The sequence below is a fragment of the Triturus cristatus genome, chromosome 5_1 (assembly GCF_964204655.1).
Source record: "Triturus cristatus chromosome 5_1, aTriCri1.1, whole genome shotgun sequence".
Lineage (NCBI taxonomy): Eukaryota > Metazoa > Chordata > Amphibia > Caudata > Salamandridae > Triturus > Triturus cristatus.
In genome coordinates this window covers 783872081-783884120 of record NC_140587.1, presented here as the reverse complement: position 1 = coordinate 783884120, position 12040 = coordinate 783872081, and the positions used below count along the sequence as shown (strand labels likewise).

At 47.1% G+C, this 12040-nt stretch overlaps 1 protein-coding gene across 1 annotated transcript in view; it reads right to left on the bottom strand.

Annotated features, from left to right (window-relative positions):
- USP14 (ubiquitin specific peptidase 14) overlaps positions 1-12040 on the bottom strand; it is a 301022-nt gene that overhangs the window by 113219 nt on the left and 175763 nt on the right. The window contains exon 13 of the mRNA XM_085605800.1: positions 11603-11731. Coding sequence (XP_085461926.1) covers positions 11603-11731 — 129 coding nt within the window. The remainder of the gene's footprint in view (positions 1-11602; positions 11732-12040) is intronic.

The window sequence follows — 12040 nt, the reverse complement described above, 5'->3', positions numbered from 1 at the left end:
CTAATTTTTAGGTTGCGCCTACCAGACACAGCAACTTTTTGCTTTCATATGATTCTCCATCAGTCCTCTCTTCTCTCCCCTGCACTCATTGTTCTACTCAAGCGTGTTCCTTCTCCTGCCCAATGTTACTCTTTTGCTTGTGCGAAAAGCAGTACTGCCGTGAGCGCCAACACACTGATGTGGAGTAGCCAATCTTGGGGGGGGGGGGGGGGAACCACAGTCCCTGAATAAACAGATCACTCTTATGTGCCCTCCAGCCTGTGAAGGACACTTCTGTTTGATGGTCACCTGGGTTAAGAAACGTTTGGATCAGTAAAAAGATTTTTCTTGCTCCAACACTAAAATTATGCTGAACACTGAGCTCCACCAACAGTACATCCTCCAAAACAGACATTCGCTAGTCACCACTGTCTGGCAAGACATTTCTGTAAAGGATGCATGTGTAATCTCGCGCTGAGCAGTACTGGACAGCATTAATTTCAATAGTAGAATTATCATTCTCACTGTCAGAGTATATGATGTCTGGCAAAGGGGAAGCATCCTTTGAAATACCCTCAACTAAATTAATGCTGGAGTAAGTTTTTCCCATCACTGCATTGTATGTGGCTCCCAGAAAACCTTGGGTTTGCTATGGGCACAGGTGAGAGTTGTCGGCATGGATTGTGAACCCAGACCCATGGAAAGGTTATATAACTGTTAAATATCCCATGTACCAGCAAGTCAATCAGAAATGGAAATAGAGGACTGTCATATGTGCGCAGCCCAAACCATTGAATGTTTGGCAAAGACTCTTGGGGCTGCTGCAACTTCAAACAGTAACACCTTGAATTGATAAGGTGTTCCACTGACCAGGAACCTTAGATAGTGGTAAATAGCCTGGTGAGCAGGCACATCAATGGAGGTGTCCTTGAGATTGATGGTCGCCAAGCAGGCCTCTGCTTTTAGGAGCAGGATAACATCTTGCAGAGCCATCATCCGGATTGGTCTGATATAATCTATTGATTCAGTACTCTTGGGGTCCAGGATTGGAGGTAGAGATCCATCTTTTTGGGGGATAAGAAAGTACAGCAAGTCAATCAATAAATCAGTCATTTGTAAAGCACAGCACTGTTACCCCTAAGGGTATCTGGGTGCTGAGAGTGCACAGTCACCACAGGAATACTGCATTTTCCTGACAGTTACCCTTCTTAAAAGACCTGTTGTTGCGGGTAGTGTTACCATGAATAGTTCAGGATGCTTTTGGAGCTAAAAAACATAAGTGCCTATGAAAAGTTGTTTTCGAAACAGATGCTGCATGACTCCCATGGCCCTAGCCAAGCTAGTCTTTTTTTAAAATTTCTCTAGCATTTTGTCCACCTGTGATCCAAAGAAATGCTGCCCATCCAACAGTAGATCAATAAGGTGTTGCTGCACACAAAATAATAAGCTCCGTATAGCACTGTAGTAAGGGTATATTTGTCACTTATCAGGAGGTCGTTTTCTGATGTGTTCTGCTTTCCATCCTCAAGTCCACCTTTTGCGCTCTATTTATAGTTTTGTGTGTGCCCAGCCTCATTCCCTTTGGTGCCCGAAGGTGGTCTTTGATTGTAAAGGTGAGATACAATGGATAGGGGGTGTAGTTGTGGTCAGCGGCACGCACAGATTGCACATTTTGTGCTGGTGTGCCAAGGGATATTTCCAGTGAGAGCAAGGACAGTTCCGGAAGGAAGTCCATTCCAATACTGAAGGTGCTTCTTGGCCACCCGAGGGGTGCAAGGCCCTCAATGACCTGGGGTTGCCTTACATACTGACAAAACTCTTCACATGTCAGGGAGCAAAAGGTACCAGAGCTTGGAGGAATCCTGAGCGATGTACTGGAAAGGGAACCAAACAGGGCCAATGAAAAACGTGTTCAGTACACAAAGAACTCTGGGCAAACTGTGAATGTCTGAACTCTAATGTGGAGGAAAAAAACGAACACAGGTTTAGTGCCTATTTGCAATGTACACTAAAAAGAGGAGTTGCATCATATCTCATAACTTGAGACTTCTTTGAATAAAAATGAATGAATGAATATTAGTCTTAGAAAGCGGAAACTTTGCCCGATGGAGCCAAGGCGCTGCGGATAAAGCCGGGGGTCATAGGATGGACAGAAGGGAGCCTGGCAGTTAAATAGTAAAGAGCCAAGTTTTTAGGGCCTTGCGGCACAGAATGTGAGTCTTGTCCAGAGATCGATAGCGGGAGATCATTCCAAAGCTTAGAGGTAGCAACAGAAAGAGCTCAACCACCTCCCCTCCAAGCCCCCCCCTCCCCCCCCCCCCCCAAGCTCTCCGGAACCTGGGAACTACCAGTCAGTTTTGCTGGCAGGCCGTTGTTTGGTAGGGACATACTGTTGAAAGAACCTTTTAATGCCTTTGGAGCCTGAATTATGAAGAGCCTTGTGGAGAAGGCAAAGGGCCTTGAACACAATTCTCTGGCCTAGAGGAAGCCAGTGCAGCTTGCGAATAGATGCCGAAACAGGGTGGAATTTAGGAAGATCCATGTAAGAAAGTGGCTCTGTATATACTGTTCCCAAATAGGTACAATGTGCACAGAGTCCACAGTCCCCAGAGGTTTGGCAGAGGCTAAAGTTAAATATAACCTTACTCTCTAAAGTGGTAGCTTGGTCGAGCAGTAAGGCAGTATCAGAGGACAGTGTAAAGCATTTGTTGTACACACTCAGTCAGCAAATGGTCTCACACACTCAAGAACTGAACTCTAGGCAAATGGTTTGTATATAAAAATATATAGTGGTTTTATTTGAGAACCGACAATAGGTATCAAAATATACTTTCTCAGAATGAGATGCTTTAGTTAAATACTTTCAATAGGCAATAGACTTTTGAATGCAATAGTTACAGTTGTTGCAATAGGTAAAACAATTCAAACACAATTATAACATTGAGCTCAATGGGAATTTCTTAATAAATGCAATTAATTACTTTTTGCATTACTTTTCTAACCACAGGACTGGATCCTAGATTCAGTCCTGGGACATCTCCTGTAAACAGTTGAAAGAAGTCGTTTTTGTTACACAGGCGATTTTTAAGGAATATTTGTAAGTTTCAAAACTCGTCAATTAATTTCTGGCAAAAACCAGGCAATGTTATCCTATGGAGGAAAACCAAGTTATTGAGAAGTACAGTTGTAATTATTTTTCAGGGTCCGTGCTGGGCACCAAGATCCAGCACTGAGATCTCTCCTGATAACAGGTGAGTAATTACGTTTGTTATTCAGCTGATTTTAGGTGAATATTTTAAACTTTCAAAACTCAACACTTAGAAGAATTTCCAAGTGAAATCAGACAATGTTACCCTATGGAAGAAAAGTGAGTTATCGGCTTTCGGGTAAGTACTCGACTGGCAGAGATAAGGTTCTGGGGATACACTCAGGGGTCTCCCAGGGTCAGGTAAGTACAGTTGTTACACCCTCATCGGCACTTGGGCAGCCAGGTGCAGAGGGAGTTAGGCCCAATGTTATCCTATGGTGGGCAGGGGGCCTATGGTTGGTGGCTGCTGGCAAGCAGGCCACGCGGCTGTGGGAGCTGGGCTCCCGGTCACTTGCTCAGTGCGAGTGGGGAAGAAAAATAGGACAGAGTTTGCACTACCAGGGGCACTCTGGCGGCTTGGTGCAGGGTGCTTTTGAGCAGTCGAGCGCTCAATGGAGAAGCTCAATGACGAACAAAGGCTGCAAGCTCGGGGACGAAGATTCTTCAGGTGCGACCACCACTTCGAGAGGTAAGTTGGGAAGCTGTAGGTTAGGTAGGCACCCAGGAGCTGGGCACAGGGGGCCGCAGGCGCCGGGGTGTCTTTTTGCGTCGGGAAATCTTACCCTCAGCTGGTCGCGGTTGGAGGGGTCCCTGGTTCTGAGGCTGCAGGCGCAGTCAGGAGCGTCGAGGTGGGTCCTTGGGTGCTGGATTCTGGGTCACAGTCGCCGGGGGGACGTCCTAGTGGTCTTTGTCCACTCCAGCACAGGCCAGGCTTGGCGGGTGCAGAGTGTGCAGGAGTCGTGGTTCCTGGTTGGCACCAGGGGCTTGTTACTTGCTTTGAGCAAAACCACTGCTCGTGGGATTCCCAGTCTTTTAGAGTCACAAGGCAGTCAGTTCCTCAGGGGTTTTTGAGGTTGCTGACCACTGGAGACGCTGGGTTTTAGCAGGAGAAGGTTCAAGGGTCGACAGGCCTGTAGGGCTGGGGCCAAGTCAGTTGATTTCTTCTTCTTGTTAGCAGCTGCACGGCAGGAATTTTCTTCTCGCTTGTTTCGGAATCTGAGGAAGGAAGGTTCAGGGTGCCCCTAAATACTACATTTAGGGGCGTTACAGGTAGGTAAAGGGCAGGGACCAATGGGTCCCTTCCCTGGGGTGGGTACACCCCCTATCCTGCCACTCTCCTGTGGGAGGGGGCAGTAGCCTAGTCCTGATTGGGCAGGGCTCCCCATCTTCAAGATGACGAGAGCCCGGAGATGTGCTTCACCTCGCCTCCCCCACCTGAGATGTGGGGTTGGCAGAGGCTGGCACACCCCCTTTCCTCTCTTGTGGTTTCCCGCCAGTCTTCCCGCCAGAGTGGGGGTCAGAACCGGTGGGAGCCAGTTGCTGAGTACAGCAAGTGGCCTGGAGAAGCTCACAAAGGCGGCATGCCTTTGAAGCTTCCCCTGTCCAGACCTAGCACCTCGCCCAGGATGTGCATTGTTGCAGGCCCAGGAGAGTGGATGGCTCTCTACCCAGGGGTCCAGCAACATGTCTGCTGGGTGGCAGCCTAGGCAGCCTCTCAAACAAGACGTCGATTGTAGGTTAGGTTTCAGGGGGCATCTCTAAGATGCCATCTGTAGTGCATTTTACATTAAATCCCACACTGGCATCAGTGCAGGTTTAATGTGCTGAGAAGTTTGATACCAAACTCATCAGTCTTCAGTGTTGCCATCATGGTGCTGTGAAGTTCGTGTTGACGACCTCCCAGCACCATATACTCTTAATGGCAGCACTGCACTTACAGTGCCCAGGAATGGACCTGGGTACTGTAGGAGCACAGGGCTCAAGCACCTGTACCCACACCACTGGCATAGGGCACCCAGCTAGAGGGGTGACTGAGGTATGCCAGGGCATTGTGTGTTGTGGGCATGGCACACAGGGATGTGTGCCATGTCAACTCTGTTTTGTTCTGCACTAAGACACTCAGCCTGCAAAGGCAGTGTGTGTGTGTCAGGGTACAGGACCTCTAAGGGTGGCACAATAAGTGCTGCAGCCCTTAGGGGCCTTCTCTTGTCACAGGGCCCAGGGTACCTAGGGTACCATTTACCAGGGGCTGACATGTGGCCAGAGATGCCAATTGGGTTTAGGTTTCATGCAGTTTTAGGGAAGGAACACAGGCCCTGGGTACCTGATTGGCAGGAGCCCAGGGTACACTCAGTCAAAGTACATCAGCAATTCAGCACAAAGTGGGGGCATATCATGCAAGAGAGATGGCACTTTCTCACAATCCATCACAAGTCTGGCTGCTGCATTCTGAACAAGCTGCAATTTGTGGATGAATCCCTTATTGATGTCCAGATAGAGGGCGTTACAATAATCCAATCTGGACAAGACCAGGGCAACAGCTGCCTGCTTTCGAGAGGAAAAGGAAAGTCATGGAAAGATCTTCCTCAAGATCCTGATGATACCAAAACACGAGGAAACGGTTCTGTTGACCTGGGGTTTAAAAGAGAGAGCTATCGACTACGACACCAAGATTCTTTGCTGCTGGTTCTGGGCATGAGCGGAGCATTTCAAGCCACCAAGAGTGGGACCATATAGATTGTTGACGACCAAGAATCAAGACTTCTGTCTTGTCCCCATCGAAGGTAGTTGTCTACCATCCAGGAGGCCACAGCCTGCATGCAGCTTTTAAAACTTGCTGCGAACGCTTCAATGCTGTTGGTGATTGACACAATAATGTGTGCCATCCACATAGGACAGAGCCTCCAGCCCATAAGATCTGATAACCTTGGCCAAAAGGGCGACATAGATGTTGAACAAGGTTGGGCTCAATGAGGAACCCTGTGGGACTCCATAGAAGGTGAGAGTGGCATCAGAGTAGAATTTATACAATTTTACTTTTTGTGACCGATTAGAGAGAAAAGAGGACATAAGCACCAGAGCGGAGCCTGTGACCCAAACTTCTTAGAGGCGACCAACCAACCTTGAGGGTAAGATGGTATCAAAGGCCGTGGTTAGGTCTAGGAGAATTAGTCAAGAGGTTACCCAGCATCTACTTGAATGTGGATGTTGTTTACTGCAGAGGTTAGAGCCGTCTCCAGGCTATGGCCACTCCTGAAACCATGCTGGGAGCCATCAAGCAAATGATGTTGGTCCAAAATGGAGCAGAGAAGGGAATTTAGATGCTTCTCAAAGATCTTTGCAGGGACTGGCCGCAAAGAGAGAGGCCAGAGGGATCCAGAGTAGCTTTTTCACTAAAGGTTTAACTACTGCTGTTTTCCAAGTGAGTGCGTAATGCCCCAATGAAATAGCTGCATTGAGCATAGAAGTAAGGTGGTTGTATCATCTCCCTTCCTAATTTCATGATCTTCAGGGGAAAGGATTCCAAAGGAGATCTGGAGGTGATTCCCCCTAGGAAACTATTAATGTGCTCTTGGGACAAGGAAGGGAAGGCAGATAAATTAGCTACCCCCTCATTGAATAAGAGAGAATTAAGGAGAGCGGAGCTAGTAATAGAAGTTGTATTGGACAACTCTAAATTGAGATTTTCCACAGAGGAATATATTTCTGAATTCTTCGAATGGAAATATTTAGCCATTTTGTCTCAGAGATCCTGCGAGCTGTCAATGTAGGCAGAGATCGAAGCAGAGGAGAAAGTCAATTACCCTGAATAGTTCCCCAGAGGATCTGAGAGATTCTGTCATTCGAGAATCTAATGATGATTTTTCCTCTTTAATAGTAGTTTTGTATTCCACTAATTTCTGTTTATGAAGGTCTCTTTCAATCGGGTCGAGGTGTTGAAGCCAGATCCAATCTTGATGACAGCAGTATTGTCTAAGCTTTCTTAGCCTCTCAGAAAACCAAGGGGCAATGGGCTTTTTTCTGCCTGCATAGTACTCCTTGAGGGGTGCAAGGGAATCAATAGCTGTCAACAGCCAATTGGGGAACTTTATAGATTCCAAATTGTCATCGGAATGATTAGTCCAGTGAAGATTACTAATATTAATATGGCTGTAATTCCTTTTAAGTATCTTTCTAATCCACTTGTTTAGGGATTTGTGCGGTGGAGAGATCACAAGAGAAAAGGGAACCGCATAATCTGACTGTGAGAAGTTGGCCTGGCATATGCTGTTTCCTAGTTATAGGGGACACCTTGCACCAGTCCAATTCGACTCTTATTGATGATAGGTTTAAGACAACCTTTAAAGAAAGCTATCCTAGTAGTAGCTGTGGAGAGCAGCCTTCAGGCTAAGTCTTGAAGGAGTGTTAAGCTTATTGTTTTACCATAGATAACCTCTTGAATGACCAAATGAAAGAGTAGCCCACACAGGTATATATATAAAATATATGTATTTATTCTAAACAGAATCCCACAAGTCTCTTTATGAGGCTGAGGCAAAGTTACAATTCAAACAAGCATTGATAGATACAATAAAATAGCACTGGAATCATAGGGCCCCAGGGGGGGGGGGCCCAAACCATATATTAAAATAGTGGTATAAGAACCACGACAATTCTACAGACAATGCCTAGGGCATTTCGGATCGCTGGCCCCTTAAGAATCCACCCCAGGTTATGAGGAAGGGGACCCACGGGAGGCGCGTGCAGTGGAAATAGCTGCTATCGGGATCTCTATTAAAGCCTATGGAGAATGTCGCGGTTTGATTTAAAAAGATTAAAGTCACTTCTAGCAAGAGTACAAAGTTAAAACTTTAGAGTTAAGCTTTTGAAGAGCCCACTACCACGAGAGTACCGAGGTACCACTGTTACCTGCCCCAGGGAAGCCGGGTGCATAGGTTGTTTTCGATGTCAGGTCGCGGGCTGATTTTCAATGGGAAAATGTTTAAAAGTGCTGCTAGCCAAGAGCGTCGATGATGCCGTGAAGATTGAAGTTTTAGATCTTGTAGAGAAGAACCTGAAAGCAGAGGGGACAGAGTCTGGGTCACGGCACAGTGACCAGGGAGCTCAAAGGAAAGAGCCCTTCAATGTCGGGTGCTTCAAGTGGAAAGAGGTGTAGCTTGTATCTGCAGCCACGGGCTCCGGGAGGCTTCAAGGAAGGCCAGCTTCAGGAGGGCGACTATCCCACGTCGGATGAGGGTCCCTGCGGTGTTAGTGTCCGGATTGGATCCACTAAGCCTTGGCAACCGCAACCCACGCAAGATGAACAAATCAGCTACTGGTGCAGATCCACGAGGTCTGTGAGAGGTCTCCTTTGGAGAGACTGTAGAGCAGGCCTGGAGCAACCAGGGGAACTCTTAGATGTCGAGATTGTCCTCCGCTCGGGCCCGCAAGTCGAGAGACAAGGGACCGTGGAAGGCGGCAAAATGGAGTGCGTAAAAGGGAGCCCATAGGCCACCGGAGGGGGCTAGGGCGCTGATCTTTGGCACAAATGTTGCTTGGCGGTTGGCTCAAAAATCGGCCAAAGCACAACTTCCTCAATGGTCAGGGTCGTGTGTTATGCAAGAGGTGGCCGGTGTCCTGGGGTATTGGGAATCTCGGCACCCACACGGTCCACGGTGCTCAGGTTTACTGTGCACACTCACTGGCCTCTGGGATGCTTAGGAAACCCACCTCGAGGGTGCTGGAAGTCGACGAAGTTCGTGAGAGCAGCGAAGTTCCAACCGGGTCAATTGCAGTATTTCAGGTGCCTGCCAAGCAGGGGGGGTAACTCCTTTACCCCAAGGGAGATTTCTTCAGTCAGCTGGGCAGCAGCTCGTCGAAGGTCAAGTCTGTAAAGTCCAAGATTAATCTGAGGCTCTGGGGCCACGTTATTCACCTTTGTCCCCAAGATTAGGGGAGTGTCCAGAGTAGTGTCCACCAATGAGAGGTGAGGTGGGAAAGGGTGGCTACACCCTCTCCCTGTTGTGTGTTTCCCGCCTGGGCGATGGGCAGGATGCCCCTGAACCGGTTCCAGGCGGTGTATGCAGAATGTAGGTGCTGTAGCTGCCTACGTGCAACTCTGAAAGGCAACTTTGGTGCACACACCCTGTTCCAATCCACATATCCTGTCTGGGGAGATGCTAGCACCTCCCTGCCACAGAAGCCCTATTGTCCAGCTGGCGAGGCTGGGGTTTTCCCCAGCAACAGCCAGCCAGAGTCGTGTGGGTGGCGGGTAGTAGCCATTTTGTGCTACATGTGCACTTTTAAATTGGTGTCCGAATTCTGCCGCTTTTCCCATATCGCCCCTCTAGCAGGGGGGAATCGTGCCCTCATGCCCATGGCTGGACTGGGGGTAGGATTCCTACATGTTTGACACCAAACACGATATGGTTCTGTATAGCCATTCTCAAGTTATCACGCTATCGCGATAGACTTATAATGCGGTTAAGAGTATATGGTATGGCTACACTACAAACAACCCAGCAATGATTTTACGAGGGTTGCAGAGAGGCCCTACTCAGGTAGGGGTCCCCCCTCACACATACCTCAGCACCCTGCCCCGTAGGATTAGCAAGGCCTGCTATAGGGGTGACCTATGAGAGTATATGTGTTGTAATGAGGTGGGATATAGGGTACCTATATCCCTGTAAGGGGTGCTAGCACCACCTTACCCAGACTACAGTAGTGGTCTGGTGGTGTCAGTTTGTATGGCTATCCCAGGGTGGCACAATAAGTGCTGCAGCCCTGGTAAGCCTACTGAGGGACCCATGCCCTGGGTACCTAGGGTACCATCTACAAGGGACTGTCAGGGCATCCTCAGCATCCAATTGGTTTATACCTAGGGTACTCACATCGTTTAAGGAGAAAGCAGATAGGCTGGGGTCCTGGATAGCAGGATCCCAGCCAGACTAGTCAAAAACCACTCAAATACCAGGCAAAAAGTTGGGGGCAACCATTAGTCAGATTCCACCTTCCTACACTGACCATGAGAGTTGAAGTGGCTCCATTACCACGAGACGGGAGTCATTCGAGAAGATGCCATCCAAAATGTGTCCCGCCTCATGTGTAGAGGTTTTTACCAATTGAGGGAAACCACAGCCTGCCATAGTTTCTAAAAGAGTCTGTTAGTCTTTACATAAGGACATGTTGAAGTGACTATTAAAATCACCCAAGAGCGTCAGATTAGCTTTCGCCAAGTAGGGTTCTATGCGCTTAGTAAAATCCTGACTAAAAGATGATCCTGCCCCGGGGGAATGATAGGTTAGAATCCCAGCACATATTTCTGTAGCAGGTATTTTTAAGGAGAAGTATAACGCTTGATAGGGATCAGAAGATATAGTTAACGGTTCAGTGTAGCAGGTATAGGAGTCCTTAAATAGAATGCCTAACCCCTAACCCCCCCCCCCCCCCAATTCTCCCTACCCTATCAAATAGCGAATGCACATCCCTGAGGGGTTGCATCAACCAAGTCAGGGCTGAAGCAGTCCCTGGTCCAGGTCTCAGTGATAAAAATCCAGTCAGGCTTTTGAAGGGAGACAAAGCCACAGAACTCCACTTTGTTTTTAATTAGGGATCTAGCGTTAGATAGCCCAAAAAGGTATTCTTCAGGGGAGTAGAGAGGAGAGAGGGATCTTCGGCGTAGATATGGCACGTTTTAGCAGGAGGAATCTGAGAATTACAAGTAGGGCAGACATGCGACTGATTGGAAGCATCAGCTTCCAGGTTTATGATACGGCAATGGAGTTCTCCATGCCTCCATAGCCCAAGAAGATGGTCTTTAGGTGGCTTGATGATGTCCCTTATAAAACAACCAGGGGTCCTGGTGAAAGGCGCAGTCCAGGCTCGGGCGGGTGCAGATGGGCTTGCCTTTGGCTCGCTCGTGCTGCGCACGTCCGCCCCAGCATAGTCTTAAGTAGGCTGGGCTAGAAAAAGACTAGAACGCCCACCACAGTACAGAGAAAGCAAAGCCCACAGGAAGTGGAGATGACGAAAGAAGAACGCCCAATTCCCTCAGCAACAATGTGCGTGGTGCCACAGCGGACCAGGGAAGTGAGGTATTAGAGTAATGCAATACAATAAACAGTGCAGTCAATCAGAAATGTTAAACACAACTTTCAAAGGTTTAAGCCAACACTATATAGCAGCAATAGCCAGCTCAAGACAGGCTGTGTTCACTTGAAAGATTTTTCAAAATTATATTACATTGAGATTTAAATATATTTCCATTAGGTTTACCTTTCAATAGGGTTTTAAACATTATTTCAATGCATTTGCTTCTTTGGGCACAACCAGTTTACTTGCCACATTTGTATGAATTTATAATTTGTGGTAGTTTTGAGTGAAACGAAAAACAAATGCAACAATTTAAATAGTCCAGCAACGGCCAACTGCACTCCCATCCTCTCCAAAAAAAGTTTTCATTCACCAAGTTCAATAAAGTATTTCAAACCACAATGCTCTCATGATGAAAATGCTGGTAACTGTAAATAAAGAATGGGGGAAGCATTAAATACCTACAATCGTTTTCTGCCCAGCTACATTCTTATCCTCAACATCCTTGAATTTTGATCGAAAGGGAGTCATTTTTTCTTGAAGTTCTTGTGTACATAATTCATAAACATCCAACATGAGAGGGAATTTAACATCCTAAGGACAAAGCAAAACAACCAATAAGAATAGATTTGAGTAATTATATAAAAATAGATACATAATTGTGCGGGTTTTTAAAACGTCTTTGACTGAAGTTGGCCAGGTCATGAATCTTTTTAATCTTTGATTTTCACTTTCTTCACAAACTATGATAACTTCATCCTTCTACTGCACATTATTACTAGTGTTCACAAATTAAAGAAATTCTGCCTAAAGCATACAATAATATAAAGAAACATACAGCAAATCAGATTCAGCAGCTTGTAATAATCTCAGATATATCCATGCAATCTAGGGTCTTTCTAA